This window comes from Pipra filicauda, unplaced genomic scaffold, assembly GCF_003945595.2.
Source record: "Pipra filicauda isolate LSUMZ 115617 unplaced genomic scaffold, ASM394559v2 scaffold28_size6257848_pilon, whole genome shotgun sequence".
Taxonomy (NCBI): domain Eukaryota; kingdom Metazoa; phylum Chordata; class Aves; order Passeriformes; family Pipridae; genus Pipra; species Pipra filicauda.
Genome location: NW_024104409.1, coordinates 2025745 through 2043283, shown reverse-complemented (window position 1 = coordinate 2043283; position 17539 = coordinate 2025745). Strand labels below are relative to the sequence as shown.

At 39.8% G+C, this 17539-nt stretch overlaps 1 protein-coding gene across 6 annotated transcripts in view; it reads left to right on the top strand.

Moving 5' to 3' along the window:
- Positions 1-575: 575 nt before the first annotated feature.
- LRCH1 (leucine rich repeats and calponin homology domain containing 1) overlaps positions 576-17539 on the top strand; it is a 117952-nt gene continuing 100988 nt past the window's right edge. For 2 of the 6 annotated variants that reach the window (XR_003540557.2, XM_027720259.2), the window contains exon 1: positions 576-915. Coding sequence is in view for 2 of the 6 variants with exons in the window: in XM_027720259.2 (XP_027576060.1) it covers positions 669-915 (247 nt within the window). In the remaining 4 variants the exon portion in view is untranslated. The remainder of the gene's footprint in view (positions 916-17539) is intronic. The other 4 variants (XR_003540558.2, XR_003540559.2, XR_003540560.2 and 1 more) reach the window with 2 other exon arrangements.

Sequence of the window (17539 nt, the reverse complement as noted above, 5' to 3'; positions counted from 1 at the left end):
AATGTTTATCCCATTGAAAACTGGAGGGATTGCAGTTCTTGGTCTTGGTTTGTCACTACAACTCACACCTTCGAGGGTCTCTCCTGGGCAGGCTGTGCCCGGGAGCCACACACAGGTGTGAACCAGCCCCTGCAGAAGAAGCAAGTCACAAAAAGCCCTTCTTCAGGGCAGATGTTCCCCAGGGTCTCGTTCGGTGGCAACAGCCACTGCAGCTTTCAACTTCCAAAAGAGAAATGCCGCTCCCCAGCACGCTGCCTGCGGCTTCACACCGCCCAGCCGCGGATCGCCGCCCATCCAGCCCTTCAGCCCTGCTGCGAGACACCTCCGGTGGGTGCCGACAGAAGGAGCCCAAGTAGGCGATGGGCAGGCCTCCTGGGCTGGCTTTACAAGGGAATGTTGGGACAAAAAGCAAATGCGAAGCCCCCCCTCCCGCCGCCTCTCCTTCGGCACTTCCAGCGGCAGACGCGCCGCGCCGCCGCTAGAGGGCGCGGCCCCGCCCCACCCACGGTCCCGGGGCGCGGTGCCGGGAGGGGCGGAGCATGCGCAGTGGGCGCGCCTCGCCCGTGCCGCGCGCCCCCGCCACCACGAGCGGGAGGAGGAGGAGGAGGGAGACAGGGAGGGAGGCAGGTCCGGCGGCCCTCTCGGGTACCCCCAGCGGCGAGGGAAAGATGGCGACGCTGGGAGGCGAGTCGCAGCCCTTCCCCGCCTCTGCTCTGGCAGCGGCGAGTGGGGTGGGCGGCGGCGGCGGCGGCAGCGGGGCGCTGGGTCTGCAGGCGCCGCTGAACCGCGGTCTGGAGCGGGCGCTGGAGGAGGCGGCGCACTCCGGGGGGCTCAACCTGAGCGGCAGGAAGCTGAAGGAGTTCCCGCGCAGCGCCGCCGCCCTCAGCCACGACCTCTCCGACACGGTGCGGGCAGGTGAGCCCGGGCGAGGGGCCGGGGGCGCAGGGAGGGGGTGGCCGGCGCCGGGGTCTGCCGGAGCGGGAGGAGAGGGGAGTGGGACTGTGGTTTATTCGCCGGGGACGCCCCTCCGCGCCCCCTCGGGCATTGGTGCCCCCCAGGCTCCCTGAGAGGCGAACACCCACTCCCCACCCTTTCGTTCGCCCTGCCCCAGGCCCATCCCCACGCGGAAACAGAGCCTACCCGCCTCGCTCCGCGGACCCTGTGCTTTCTTTATTCCCCCCGCCTTGGTGTATGAGGTAGGTGTTTGCTCCCATATGGCTGGATCTCCGCACGCTCCTCTCCATCCCCCCAGCTCTGCATTTGGTGAGGCAGGGCTGGCTCTCCCGTGGCACACTGGGGGAATGTCTATGTATGTGTGTGAGGAATTCTTGCTCGCACCTGTCCGTCTCTCCCTCTGGGGAATGTGCGTCTCTGTGCCACCCTTCCCTGACTGCTGAGGTTTGCGGTGGCTGTCAGCCCACCTTTGATTCAGCTGCGGGAGGAATACGTGCACGTGCCAAGGTGGATACCTGCGTCTTCTGCCCTGCTGCTCGTGGGTGGACCTGCCAGGCGCGGAGGATGTAACTGCATAAAGATACTGATGTGCCTCTGGACATGTCACCTGTTTGCATGCCAGAGGTGGAGACATGTCCATAGGAACACGTTTCTCTGCAGCTACCCCAGAGAGCATGCTATCTTTCACTAATGACACTTGTTCAGCACTGGGGTTGACAGCCACAAGTACCAGCTCTATGCAATGCTATCTTCCAAGGCAAATGTGAAGAGAAATCCCAGTCTTCACAGGCACTGAGCATATTCTGCAGTGAGGGACACCATCATTACATAAATCTGCAGGCAGCGGTGGTGAGGGGAGGTGTATCCATCCGGTCTGTGTTTACCTTGCCCTAACACTTTCCTTCCAACATGGAAAAAGGCACACTTATTTCTCACCTAAGCAGACAGACCTCGCTGAAAGGGTCATACTTGTTTTCCTGCCCCTGTTTATGCCAGGGCTTGAAACCTAATCCATTCTTTACATGTAAGGAGGCAGAACAGTACAAACCCGCATTAGAAGAATATATTACTGTATCCCTAAGATCTTTAGTGTGCTGCCTCCGCATGCCCTTTTGTGTCCCCATTTGCCTGCTGGAGATAATTGTGTTGTAACAGCAGAGGAGGAGACGTGTAGTCACTTGTTCTTGTCCCACAAAACAGCAGGTGCTATACCTGCATGCAAACATGTGATAACATGAATCGCAATTCTCGACTACTCCTGCACATGAGGGTATTTATGCCTTCCTGTATGTGGAGACATATGTGCTGACTGCATACTTGTGTCTATCCCAGGTATAAAGAACAGAGTGTATGTCCCAGATGTGTGGTAGATGTCATATGTAATTGTTATTTAGCTTTATCACTTGATTACTGTTGCTGAGTGGATTTCACATTGGTCTGTGTGAACACCTGTATCATCATATCAATAAAAGAGAAATATGAGAGAAACCTGATATATGAAACTACCTTGAATTGATAGCGGGAGCTGCCATGCTAACAGTTAGTTGACTCAGTAACAGATGTGAAGGGCTTAGGCATGGTGGTGGAACTGTATGTGGTTAGAAGGAGGACTTTCAGCTTGCCTTCCCAAGCAAGGCATTTTATCTCATGTCTTTTTTAAAGTTATAGTCTAGCAAAGACATGCCATGATACGAGATAAATAGTTTGGAAATCCAGAAATTTAGCTTGTTTGGTTTGATCTTCTATTGATCCAAACTGTTGGAAAACAAAATTATGTATTGGGGAAGAAAACTGTTTGATTGGCGGTATGTTAGTGTTTATGTATTGTGTAAGTATGTGCTGTACAAGCATGAACTGTGTGTGGTATGTATAGGTAGTACCTGCTTGTTACATGCTTGCTTGTTCTACTAATTTTTCTAGGAAAGAAGTAGTCTTTCAAGCATTAATCTGCTTTTGTCAGAGTTTACCTGGAAGACATTCAATATGAAATTAAATGTAGAATTGTGTTTCCATTCTCTTTTTGTTTGGTATAAACAGCAGTGTAGAGCAGCCCATGTCTCAATCTTGTGACAACAGCAGCCCTTTCTTTATTGTCCCTCTTTAGAAGAACCATGTGTTAATCTATAGTTACTTTATGTTTTTGTTTGTAACAGTGTGTTATAACTGTTGAATGGGAATTGTTTGCCTTGGGAGTTAAGTCGTGTGTTAATATATTTAAAAAAAAAAATCCATGTTTCTTTTCACTTGTTACATTGTATAACTAAAATATATAAACAGAAGAGATACTTGGCTTAAGGCCAGATTGCTGAAGCTCTTGGGGCAAACTCTTGATGGGAATTTTCTCTCTTGCTTCCTCTCCATAAATGTGCATAGTATAAAACCAGTACTTTCTTGTACTGCTTGTAATATGTCTGTGCAATGAGTTTTGGATCTGATGTGCTAACATGTCTCTGAAACCTGGAACTTTGGGTTTTGGGGTAGGGGTAGCCTTTCATTGTTAAAGCTTTTTTTTTTTTTTATTTGCTAAAGAGGGCCAATCTCCCTGAAAAATGGAAGACACTCCTTGATGTAGAGAAGACTATTCTGTAGGGTTGAATTTAGAAGTCTGAAGGGCAGGGAGTTTCTAGAAAATTAAAACTATGTCTGCATCTTGGGAGTGTTTTAGTATTAGAGACTGAAAATATTTTTGGATTCAGAAAGTGATGATCTACAGCTACTCTCAAATAAAATATTATCAAGCTTGTTGTGGGGAATGGTTCTGAGTGCTTTATGGTCTGAGGAAGAAAGAAGTGTTAAACTTTAATTTTTTTTCTTCTGAAGTTAAAAGTCAGATTTCCTATAGCAATTGATGCAGTTATGAAAGGGATATAGTTTCTTTGCCTTTAACAGCTGGGACTGGATAGTTTGACTTTTCTAGTTCTTATTGCAGTTACATTCTGTAGTAACTGCGGAGGCTTAACTGTACTTATCACTTTCTATTTGTGCAGCTTCTTGTTACACTTTTTCTTTTGTGACTTTTCTTTGCATTAAATACATCTTGCTTATGGAGACACGATAGGACATTTCTTTCACAGTCTTTGAAAGTTCTGCTTAAGAGCTGAGTGACCCGGTCAGATGGAACTTTCAGGCTGTATCTTTGCATGCAGAAGTGAGTTTTCATGGTGTTTGGTACTGTTAGAAGAAAATAAAACCTCTATGTAAAGTGTCTGGAGCTTAGTCAGACGTTTTAAACCACATCAGTACCGGATGCATTGCAAAAACCATTTCAAAAATAATAAACGCTATTCTTATCACTTTTATTACAGGCTGGGTTATGCAGAAGTCAGTGGCACAGTAATCACATAGTTCTTAAGTAATAGCATGCAATTACATTCCTCCAAACTGCTGGGAATGCTGGAAGCATGTTACTTTATAGAAGAGGAAGAAAAGGCCCCAAAGATGTTACTTAAGTGTGTAACCATGGCTGCCTGTATCACTTCAGCCTCTCTCTGTAGGCTTTGCTTGTATTTCTGAAGGCAGGTCCTCTGAACCTTTTCTGGTGAATACTTTCTTCATCTATTTCTGCTGGGCGAGTTAGTCACACAGGGAAGGATTACTTGCTGCTGCTGGTAATGACATGGGAGAGAAGCAATACAGTTTTTAATTATATGCTCGATTGTTAGAAAATAATTATAAATTGAAGTATTTGATTCCTAGATTGGATAGTATGAAATTTTGGAAGGAATATGTTTTTATTTTTTGAGCTTTAGAATGCTCACTCAACGAAAGAACTCCTACCTGCTGTTTTTAAAAATGTTTCTAAGTGGACTGTGCTTGCCAGACAATGCTGTGTTGAAGACACCTTAGCCTGGCAGTATCTTTGAAATAGTTTAGACTGTATCACTATGGATTTGTTTTCAAGATGATTAAAAAATCGCAGTATCACTATGGGGATTGATACTGGTTTGGGTGAAATATGTTCCTTTCATTCCTCTTTGCTAATAATAATAATCATCATAATCATCATCACATCATATTTCTGATTTCCTATTTTTTCAAAATTAAATAACTTATGGATGGGGCTCTGAGCAACCTGATCTAGTCAAAGATATCCCTGCTTCTTGGAGTGGGATTGAACTAGATGATGTTTAAAAGTTCCTTACCACCCAGACTATTCTATGATTCTATGCATATTAGATTGTCATAATTTATTCTCACTTATTTTCTCCAACTCCTTTATTAATGTAATTCTTCCTTTGCTTCTGAGAATTCTCCTAATTACAACAGTAAAGTGCATTTGGTTCCACCTATTCTAAGTGGTGGTTGTACTGGGAAGGATGTCACATGTACAGACTAGTTTGTGCTACTGCATGCTTTCAAGTATCAAATATGACCACCAAATGGACTCTTGTTTAGAATTTGGTTGTTATTTGGTCACTAGGGAAAACCAAGAGATTTTATATGCCTCTCTCCTCTTAAGAATTCTCTCTGCTAATTACGCTTTGAATAATTCATCATCTTGAATTCATATTTTGATTAAATTGTGTTTTTTTTTTTCTGATGAGGCTTTTGAGAGACATTAATTTTGCTCATTTATCTAAACTCATATCAATAAAAAAAAGTCTCTATAAAGCAAAACAAAAGAAGAGAACTCTATTTCTTCTTCATGTTCAAAAGTCAGTCCCTTCCTATAGCCTTCCTGTGTTTATTTGAAGATTTCTAACTTTACTTATTCTGTTTCTTACACTAATGATAACTGTATTAGGACTGGAAGAGAGAGTAAATATGTTTATTATCGCTAATGAATGAAATATTACCCTGCAGCCAAAGCTTATGGGATATAACTCTGAAGGCTAAAAAATGAAGATAAATCAATTTTGTGTTCAATATTATGTATCTAGGAATATATGTAACATTATCATGTATTTGATGGTTTCCAACACTACCTGATCATGAGCTCTGTCTGAACATCTCTGTCAACATATTCTAGTTTCTGTTTTTTACTCAAGCAATGCTTCATGAAAGAGCTTTATCAAACTAAAGGAGTTTTTGTAGAAGCATGGTTGTGTGTAGCAACTTATAAATGCGGAATACTATTTAAACCACTGGTTTTTTCTTTCTTCTCAAAGCCTGAGTGCATCATTGCTTGTGGATCTTAGAAAACCTCAAGGCTATCGACTCCGATTGAAAAGAGTCTATTAGATCTTTTGCTGTAGAGTCTAGTCACTTGTGTTTTTGAGTTACCTCTTTTGTCTGGAGATTTATGCCGCCATAGCTGAAATGTAGTCAGTGACTTTGCAGGTGCTGTTAGACTCTTCTCAGCACAAAACAAAGTGAATTAACTCGGAGTGCCTTTTGTTGCGTGAAACAAATTAGCAGTACTCAATTGCCTGGTTTCTGTTTCAGAATGTGGTTTGAACAGATTAATGCCTGACTCTGTGTGTGTGTGTGTGTCTCTTTCTCTTGTATTTTTTGTTTGTTTTTTTCTTTTGGACTAGCTTCAAAACTTGTGCAAGGACTAAGAGGCAGGAGAGATGACAGCCTAAAAATCATATGATAGGAAGGTGAAACCTTGCAATTTCAGCAGGAGTAGGCTCTGCTGTGTATTGAACCTTTACCCTTAAAGCTGACTTTCAGTTTAAGGTGGCTGTTTTATAAACAGCTCTACCTAGAATTGCCAAAGACATGTTTGGACATGCTGTGCATGTAAATGAATAAAAACTGATTGCTTTTGTAGAAATACTGCCACTTTGTGCATCCTTGGCCAATCTGCTTGGAAGAGACTGACTCAGAGCTCCAGGAGTGCTGTTATGGTAGTTAAGGTCACACAGGTTCCTTTTCAAATGCTTCTAGGCAGACAGTTTTGGAGATCCACTTGCATATGATCACAGACCTTGTGGGAGGTAGAAGCCAAATTATCCCTATATTGTTTGTGAGCCTCCTTTTATTCCTTCCCTGATCTGTTTCTATTGTGTCTTCAGCACAAAAGACATCTTGGTTTAGACATCTGTATAACAGGAGAGACTGCATTGGTCTTAATACAGTAGAGTTTTGGTCTTAATATATGTAGAGTTTTGAAAACACTAAATACTTTGTCAGGGAGGAAAGGCTGGGGCAGAATCAGCTATGACAAAGTAGAATGAATATTTGCCCAGTAGAACTGGCTTGGAAGAGGAAGGGAGTGAATGCCAATGTAACATAAGTTTGAACAAGAAAATTGATAAAAAGAAGATACTATTAAATAGATACTACTGAAGGCAGAAGTGTCATAAAGAGTGAAAATTTCTGAACTACTGAGCGAAAATATGTGAAGTAGTGGAAGTCAAAGAAGGGACAGGATTTTAAGCAGAGAGGTGAGCTGTATATTATTGGTTGAAAGTAATAAAAGGCTTGTGATACTTTTCTGATATCTGTAGAACTGAGAAAAAAATGCTAGTTACGTTAATTGTGATGATTAGAATTTTGTGAATAGAGAATTAGATAAACATGGAGGAAATTGTTTGACTCTAATGTCAATGACATTTATTGACTTTATGCTACAAATAATAGTTTCAAACTCATAGTTTAAAATATTAACTGTTGGATTTAAGTTTGGAAAGCTTAGCATCCGTTTGCCTGCAGAAGGAAAAGCCAGTGACATTTTTCTGCTTACAGAGTTACAAGACCAACCAAGATGGAGACTGACGTTTTGCATGTCAGAATGAGCATTCTAGGAAGGATGAGTAACTTCTCCAGGCCATACACGGAGTGTTCATCATTCTGCCTGCTGTGTTGTTGCTGTTAGTAAGCATCTACTAGATTTGTGAACATTCCTGAGCTGGTTAGATTGCTAATTCACTGTTAAAATCAATATGATTAAAATAATTTAAGTGACACTTCTCAAACCAGAGGTATCCTTAACTTGTTCTATTGAGACCAGAATTAGGAAAACAGGGTACCCATTTATTGTTCTCCTGTGTGTAAAACTGAAAGAGCCAGAAATGTTATCACCCTGTTCAGCATGCAGATTGCTGTCAAAAGTGAAAATGGGTGTAACATCTCCTGACTGTGCTCTGCTGACAATATTGTTTCAGGTATAATACACACACCAGGGTAGTTCTTTGGAAGGGTACTGAGGGGTTAAGCTTCTGAGGAATAATTACTTTCTGCTAAATTTGTGCATAGATGTGTCCTTGTGGGAGGAGTTCATTTATGAAATTCTAATGCTTTCTCCCCAGCATCTTTTCACTAAGGGTGTCCTGCTGGCCAGCTTTTAATCTGTTTTTTCCTTGTATGGTGCAGAACACCATAATGTCTGTAAACCTCCTAACTATTTAAAAATAGAAATAACAATAACAGTCTTGCATCTTTTATCCCAGTCTGTAGGAGATTTTATTCCTTGGTGCAAAGTGCAGTTATTGTAATACTTTTATTTCCTTTCAAGACTGTGGTGATTTAAAATGTAAGGTTGGTAACAGATTTAATTCTTAGGTTTTGGATTTGTCTATATTGACCAGTTAAGTGTTTTCTACTATTGCAGCCCAATAAATACTTCTTTCTGGTAGAAGGAGGCATTGCTGGGGCAGCTGGCATTAATATGTGTGTAGAGGATTTAAGGCAAATAATTTTTTGAATTAAAGAATTTTTTGAATTAAAGAATTCAGCAAAGTACATCTTGGAATTATGTTTAAACATAGCATGTGGCTTGATTTCTTAATACTGTAAAGAATACTAAAATACTACTATAATACTAGTTTATATTATAAAATAGTATGTTTCAAAAGTAGCACAGAAACTGCAAATGACACTTTCATTTATCTTCTGTGTACAGACCTGAGGGTTTTTTAACTTCTGAAGTCTGCATCTTTCGTTGTGTTATTTGCAGTGACATCACTCCTTTCTAGTGTTATATTAGACAGGCAAAAAGCAAAAAAAGAAATAAATTAGATGAGAAATAAAAAGCCCTCCACATTTAACTGTGAAGAGAAAAACATGAATAAGAAGTTGGATTTGTTGTTTGGTGAACAGAAAGAAACAATCATAAAATGTACGTGCAAAGATAAATCACTGAAACTGATGGAGAAGTTTTGTAAAATGGGCAAGAAGTGGGGTAGGAAGAGAAGAGAAAATTAAATCAGAGATTAATCCAGGGAAAGAAGTGGAGCAGAATACACCATTGGATAAGGTTTACAGAAGTAAGGTGAGATACCAAACATGCAATGGTTCATTTATAATAAGAACCTTGTGTCACATTTTAAAGATAGTGAAATTGCTAAGCAAAATTTTTATTATTGACTTTTTTTAACTGTTTAAAAATTTAATGATAGGAGAAATAAGGATTATTGAACCATTGACAGGTTGTACCATTGCTGCTGTTATATTACTGTATTTGGATAATGAGGCCTAGCTGAATTCAGTCTTTTTAAGGCAGGGCTAGTGTACTAACAACAAAGTGGTCTGTCTATTCAGTGGGGAATGAGAAAGAGCACAGTGTCATTCATATGTTATATAATTAAAAAATGCAGACAGTTATGAAGATTTCTGGAATGGGATGTCTGGTCAAAGCTGAAAGGAGCCTTCTCAGCAGTTGGGGCAGGGTGAGGTTGCCCTGGTTATTAAACACAGCTGTGACTGATTAAGGGGAGAAACTTAAACCTGGGTTCACGTGCTCCTTTTATGTTGTGTTGCTAAGATTTTTTGTTTGGTTGGTTTCTTGTTGTTTTTTGAGTTCATCCCAGTTCAAGAAAACTGTCCTTTTGCCTTCCGCTTTGTACAGTGTCATTTCCCTATTCGGTAAGTTCTTCCTGTGATCCATGTTCCAAGATTTGAATTCCAGCCTGGCTGAACGCCTACTCTTTGCTTGTGTTCCTTTTACCAGCCAGTTCAGATTGCTTTGTGTTAGTGACTTGTTTTTTTCCTCACTCACACATGTCCTGTCACTTGCAAGGTTTACTAGACATGGTATTTTCCCCTGCTTGGTAAGACGTATGACCAAAAATATCCTTGTGCCATCCATCTGAAATGTTTTATGTTTCCATGTCTTATTTTGACACCTATCAGTACCAGTTCCTCCTGCCTTGTATACAACATTAACATGCTTTGTCATTGCATGTAGTTCTTGATTATTTTTTTCATCTCTCATGTGCAGATGATGTAGTTTCTTAGTCACAATGTGCAGAAACCAAGACTGCTTTACTGAATTGTAGCTGTATTATAACGGATGTTTCCATTGACTATCTGAACTTTCAAATTTGATGGAAAAGTGTTATGTTAATTTGGCAATGTGTAGTTTTATATGTTATTTTTATGAGATTTTATTTGGGGGGGCAATGAAAGAGGCTGCTGAATCTAAAATTGCTTGTTTTTCTTTTAAAAAATTGGCAAATTTCTTCCCCAACTTTGGAACTGCTCTCTTTTTTTTTTCCATATGCTTACTGAAATTCAGCATAAAAAGTGAATATGATTTGCCAGACTGTTAAAAGAAAATATTTCATGAAAGTGGTGTGGATTTTATAATTTGAATGAAAATATGAACTACTTTAAAATAACCAGTAACTTCAATTAGCTAAAATTTTTGTAAGGGAATTTAGAGAGAAGACAGACACTGTCGTGGTATAGACCATGAGACACTCTTTTCTATGATGGTACTGCTATGTTGAAGTGTGCTGTGTGTAGCTTTGGCACTCAACCAAGCAGTCAGGAGCTTCTACGGGTAGAGAAAGTAGTCTTTTGAATTTCTTGTATTTTGAAAGCCTTTTTATGTAATTATATTGATTGTTAATGTAATGACTTTAAGAGCTTAAGTCTTTAAGTCATTAATATAATGGCTTCCAGATTTCTACTTTTAGTTATTCCTAGCACAGACCTTGTTCTATGTTTCTGTTAAAAATTACCTTGCAAATGTTGCTCAGTGAGTTATTTCATTTTTCTATAATGATGCAGGTTATCCCTGTTTGTACAGATTGGAAAAACTGAGAATCAGGTATTTTGAATGGCTTAATCCAGATCTTGGAACAGATCAACGACAAAACTGTGAAAGGGATCCAGCTTTGGTTCTCTGGCTTCTTTCTTTTTTGTCTCAATCAAGACAGTGTATGTTATCTTCAAGACTAGATGCTGAGGCATTTGAATTAAAGTCTTGTTCTGGAAGATATTTGGATAGTAGTAAAGACCTTGAAGCTTCCATTATGGTATTAAGTCCTGGGAGTGGTTTTAAATGTATTAACACAATGCAGAAACTCACTTTGTAGTAGCATCTGGCACAGACACACAGATACAACTCAGAAATAGTCATTCTCTAAAAGAATACCACTATGGATTTGCGAGCAGTTAAGTATTAACTTTACACAAAAAAACCCAAACAAACAACAAAAAAACCAAACACCCCCCCCCAAAAAACCCCACCAACCCTCCCCCCGAAAAAAAACCAAACAAAACAAAACAAACAAAAAAACCCCACAAACCAAACCAGTATTTTGGCAAGAAGTGCTGTACTCTTTCTGCCAGTTTTCATATCTTCATACATTTGGCTTCCTAGAGAACTGAAAAGGTTATTTTTGGCCTAGTGCCCTAAGCTAAAAATGGCTTCTGGAATCTCATAGCTCAGTTTGGTGTTGAGCAGTTCTGTGCAGTAGTAACATAACTGCAGTAATTGGTAGTCTCGCTGAAGCATTTTAGTTATGCACTTAAATGTTAAGCTGTGGGAGATGTGGCTGTGTGATCCCTTCAACATCCCGTTTATCAGAAAAATTTAAGCCATGTTTTGCTATGAAGCAATGGTAGCCTGAAGAAAAAGAGGCTTTTCTGCAAGTACTTGTTAAAGGGAAATAAGAGTCAGTGTAAGGTTTAGCCTCTACAGGGAAAGGCTCTAAAATGAAGAAATAAATCATGGCATTGCTGTGGGAACAGTGAAGCATGAGCATTGCAGCCGAGCCTGTATTTGTGGGCAGTAGAATGAGTCTGAAGTTTTCTTGTGTTTCTATCCAGTGTAGTAGGGTTTACCTTTAAAAGTGAAAAAACCCACCCCAACCCTAACACTGCCCTTCCCGAAAAAACAAGTACACCAGTTACTAGATGTACATGTGTACTTATAATAAATGTAGGTTTCTGAATAGTTTGGGTGGAGTTTCAAATCAGGAGTTTGAAATAGTCTGGAGAATAATGAGAGGCTAACTATTTAAATCTGAAAAATCTTAGACAAGTAAAAGATCTGAAAATGTGAAAAGGCTGGATATTGCTTCCTTCTCTGTGCCTCACAAATCTGTTAGCTTTTTTCCCAGTTGAAACAAGTAGGAATAATGTGTGGTGCTGCAGGAAAGTAAAGTTTTTCTGACTAGAGTTCATATAAAAACACAGTTATATTAATTTTTTTTGTGGGCAAAGTCAGCATGGGCAAATTCTGCATGAGAATCGGTGTTGCTCTAGACATAGCTCATAAACATAGCTCATAAACATCCAACACTAATTTTAAAATCATCCAAGAAATCAGTATTGTTTTTTGGTGTTCTAACCTTGCAGTGTAAGGCTTTGTTAACACAGTTTGGAAGTATGGCCAAAATAAAATGAGTTCTGATCAAATTTGTGATCACACAAATTTGAGATGACCAGACTAGTAAATGGCTCTTCAAGGACTGTTATCAGACTTCTTTATCAGTGCTAAGGCTGTAAAATGAAGAAATAAATCATGGTATTGCTATGGGAGTAATGGAGCACAGGCCTCACAGAGAGCTATCCACCCTCAGAATTACTCTTTCTAAAATACAAATGCTGTTGTTCTAAACAATTTATGAAAAAGAAACATTCCAGATCAGCTTCTGTAGAATACCTGTGCTCAATCCTCAGAAAACTTGAATTTTGGTTACTTGGACTAAAGAGAAACCTTGCTAGTTGTCCTAAATACGGCTGTCCCTGTAAAACAGAATCTTCTGTGTTTTGATGGCTAAGTAGTATAAGCTGTTTACATTTCTTGCTCGCAACCTCTAGCCAAATAGTTTTACAGAATGTTTGCTATTTTAAAAAAATATTTTTGATATGGTGTTTGATGAAGATAAATCACATTCTTGGTTATGAGTATTTGAAGGAATTAGTCTGAGTCTGAAAATTTTTCTTCCTTGTCTTTACCAAAAACATCTTATTTTTCAATGTTCCTATCCCAGAGAAAATAAAAATATTTGCAGTTAGGAGGTATTCTTCTGCTTGTAATTGATTCAGCTTGGAAAAAAGGTATTGTTTATGCTCAGTGCATTTATATTATGTCATTTTGTGTGTGTTAAATATATTGAATGCATTATATATATATAAAAAAATATTTCACTCGCTTCACTTTATGCATGATACAGTTCTACTTTCTCGTATGTTTCTAAACCCTTACTTGATGCATGAAATAGGTGTAGCTTGGGGATAACCCAGTCAATATGTGTGAAAGGACAGGACATAGGGAGAAACATATTACTTTAATGGTAATTATTATGATTAAGTTATATCTAAGGTTTTGTTAGCATAAACACTTTTGTCTTTCCTGTGGAATAGTATAAATAAATCCATTGAAAGTAGTGTTACACAAAAGTAAATGGTAGAGTGGAGTAAACTGTTAGGGTTTTTTGTTTTATTAACAGAAGCTCTAATACTTCAAGAATATTTTGTCCATTCTGTTGTTCTTTACCAGATGTGTCTCACTTTATTTCGTGCTGCTGTTTTCATTCTGGTGCTAGTGGACTATACTTGTTGAAGCGTGTTGAAGCAATTGATTCATCGTAATGATAGAAGAGACTTCTGTATTGATGCAGTTTATCCCTCTGCATAGTACTGGCCATCAATTTCCCTGACTGAGTCTGTGTATCTAGATCACAAATTTATGGCTCCTATGTACTGTCCCAGTTTTAAAGTATGCCAGTGGTAATAGTATAATTTATTATATATTTCATTTGGAAATAAATAAATAAATAAATAAAAGAGATTACATACTCTGTTTTTTATTTTAGCTTCAACTTCTGGTCTTTTTTTTTCCCTCACTAGATCAGCTAATCCACTATAACAGACATTTACTCTTCTGCAGGTGTTTATACATTATTTTTTACCTTTGTATTTAATAAACTAAGAGATTTGATTAATGAGGATTAGTTCCTATTACTGTAATTTAGGATGCCACTGCAGTTGTCCATCTAGATTCCTACTGAAAGGTATTGCCCATATAACTAGAGTGACAAGTGGTGATGATGGCAGATTTAAACTAATAGGACAGGCTTGGAATTGTAAGGTTGAGGAGCTGGCACATGATTTCACCTGCTGCACCTGTTCCTGGAAAGGTACCCACCAACAGGAGTGGAGGGCAGAATTGAGGCTGCTGATATCTTACCTTGCTGTTCTGAATGTTCAAGGGCTTGTGAGTCAGTCCTAAACAGATGAACCTGTGGTGTTCTGCTGTGAAATAGGATTTCAGATCCCAAATCTTGCAATTTTATGAAACCTTACATGTTTTTGTGTGCTTTATAATTTTTGTCTTTTACTTAGTTATTAACAACTGGATATAGCAATTTGTGAGATGCTTTGCAAGTACTTTCAGTGGTGTGTGTTCAGCTTATTTATCAATAGTTGCTGTTAATGCACCCAACTTTCATTACAGTCATTTGCACCTTAGAGTTGGTGGTAGCTCATGATTGTCATCACTGCAGGCTTATGCTGTCACTTCCCAAGAGTATGATTCTATGATTGCATTCTTTCGTGTTGTATTTTAAGTTTTTCTATGACAGGGTTAAATATGACCCTAATTGTCTTACCTGCTTGAAACAACATCTCAACCTCGACCATATTGATCAACATAACTGGTCTACTCTGGCCTCAAATCAGGAGGTCTGGAGACACACCATCTATAATGCTGCTGCTTCCTTTGAGAACGCACACAGGATCACTCTCGAGGAGAAAAGGCAACGCAGAAAGAATCGTGCCTTGCAGAATATACCACCTAAGGAGTCTTTCTGCTGTGCCTTTTGCAATCGGACATGTCTATCTCGTATTGGCCTCATAAGCCACCAGCGTGCTTGTAACAAACGTGGATAGAGCCTTTCCCAAATCTTCGTTTGTGAAGCCTAGCCATGATGATGATGATGTCTTACCTGCTATGTGCTCCAGGTCCCCATATATCTATAACTTGGCCTTGCTGTTACTTATAGCACCATTAATACCAATCAGTTGCAGATTTTATCAGCAATGGCTTTGTATTCTAGGAGGGAAACTCTTGAAAATCTTGACTGATGCTGCGTTGTGAAGAAATAAAGCTAATTTCTCATGAGACACTTAATGACTTCCTTGAGGGTACTGTTCAGTTTCTCCAAGTAAATGTCGGATTAACACTCTACAACCAAATCAGAATGGCTGATGTTCAGGAGTAAGCAAACGAAAACCACTCTTCTAGTAGCTAGTGTATTCATACGAGATTGTAGGATGTGATCTGTTTCAGTAGCGTACAAGTTCTAGCTTACGACCATGTTTTTTAAAGATATCAAAGTTGTTTTTTTTCCCTTGTGATAATTATTCCCTTGTGTCTCCTTTGGTATTTTGGTATATGAATTAGGAATATAAAAATGAAGGTTATGTGTAATGTTGAAGAAGGTTTTAAATCAAATACAGGTAAAGTTGCTTTTTAATTAATTCCTCCCTGAGTGTTTCAAAATGGATTGCTTGACTATTCCTTTTATAGAAACAGGATGTTTTGGTTTTATGAAATGTGCATTTCTTGGGAATTCATTTTGAGAAAGTGTTTGTCTGCCTCCACCCTTGGTGGAATGCAGATGACATCAGATTTTTTTATGTACTGGTGCTACAGGCAGTACATTAAGACCAACTTTAGAAGTGTCAGTGACATAATAGGAATTGCATTCTCAGCAGTCTTATTATTTAGGGTGAATTGGTCATATTGATGTTCAGGTGATCATATCTAAGGCAATAAAAGATTTGAATTTTTATCTATAGAATTTTAAATATTATAAATAATTGCAATGTAGATTCTACTTCAGGTAATTTTGTGATCTAAAACATAACCCTTGAAGTGCCTTTCTTGGATGGCAAAGCTGTATTGTTCACTTGTTTTGGATCTCTTTTCTGTGTTTTCTCTCACTTGTGCTGATTTTGGTTCAACTGGCATTGGATTTTAATTTGTCCCTTTGGAAACTTTTGATTAAGATCTAATTACAACTTCACAAAACCAATTTCTTTAAGAGAATATTTGCAAATAAAAAGATAAGTGTCATTTGAAATATGCATCATGGCTAGGCTTCACGAACGAAGATTTGGGAAGGCTCTATCCACATTTGCTACAGGCACGCTGGTGGCTTATGAGGCCAATACGTGACAGACAAATCCGATTGCAAAAGGCACAGCAGAAAGACTCCTTAGATGGTGTATTCTGCAATACACGGTTCTTTCTGCGTCGCATTTTTTCCTTGAGAGTGATCCTGCGTGTGTTCTCAAAGGAGACAGCTGCGTTATAGATGGTGTGTCTCCAGGCCTCCCGATTTGAGGCCAGAGTAGACCAGTTATGGTGATCAATATGGCCAAGGCTGAGATGTTGTTTCAGGGAGTCCTTGTATCTTTTCTTGGGGGCTCCTCTCATGCGGCAGCCAGTGGCAAGTTCACCATAAAGCAGGATCTTAGGGAGGCGGTGGTCCTTCATCCTTGAGACGTGCCCTGCCCAACGCAGCTGTGTTCTCATTAACATGGCCTCAATACTTGTGACAGCTGCCTGCTCCAGGGAGCTGCTTTATGCTGATGACGCCGCCCTTGTTGCCCACACAGAAGCAGCCCTGCAGCATTTAACATCCTGCTTTGCAGATGCTGCTGAGCTCTTTGGGCTGGAAGTCAACTTAAAGAAGACAGAGGTCCTCCATCAACCTGCACCTCAGGAAGTCTTCCTTCATCCCCACATCACCATTGGCCAATCAGAGCTCAAATCAGTCCAACAGTTTAACTACCTCGGTAGCCTCATCTCCTCAGATGGTAAGATCGATGGAGAGAGAGACAACAGGTTAGCAAAGGCATATAGTGCCTTTGGAAAACTCCATAAAAGAGTTTGGCGTAATAAACACTTGAAGAAAAGCACCAAGATCAGTGTTTACAAAGCCGTAGTGTTGTCGACTCTCTTATATGGTTCCGAATCATGGGTCATCCACCGCCACCACCTGCGTCTCCTAGAACGCTTCCATCAACGCTGCCTCCGTACAATCCTTTGAAATATGCAGTTAATCGAATAAAAGCTTTATTCTAACTTTGTATCTAAATTTTATGGGATCACAGGATAACTATGAAGAGACATAAGATGCTAATGAAGGGACTCCTGTAGGTCATCTAGTCCAACCCCCTGTGCAAAACTGCATCAAATCTAAACCTGTTCAATCTGTGCTTGTCAGCTGAAGCATATTTCATTTAGCTGAGACATTCCGAAGTATCTTGAAGTCCCAGGTGCTACTTCTGCTATGAATTCCCAACATTTTTGTGGTGAAAGAATATCCAATGTGATCGAATTTGGTTTACAACCTTGCTTTGCATCTAAGCAAAGTATACTACTCAGACACCTTTTGTTTGCTCACATTTTTACCCACAGACCTACTTGTAGAGTTTTACTCTAGTGTGTATT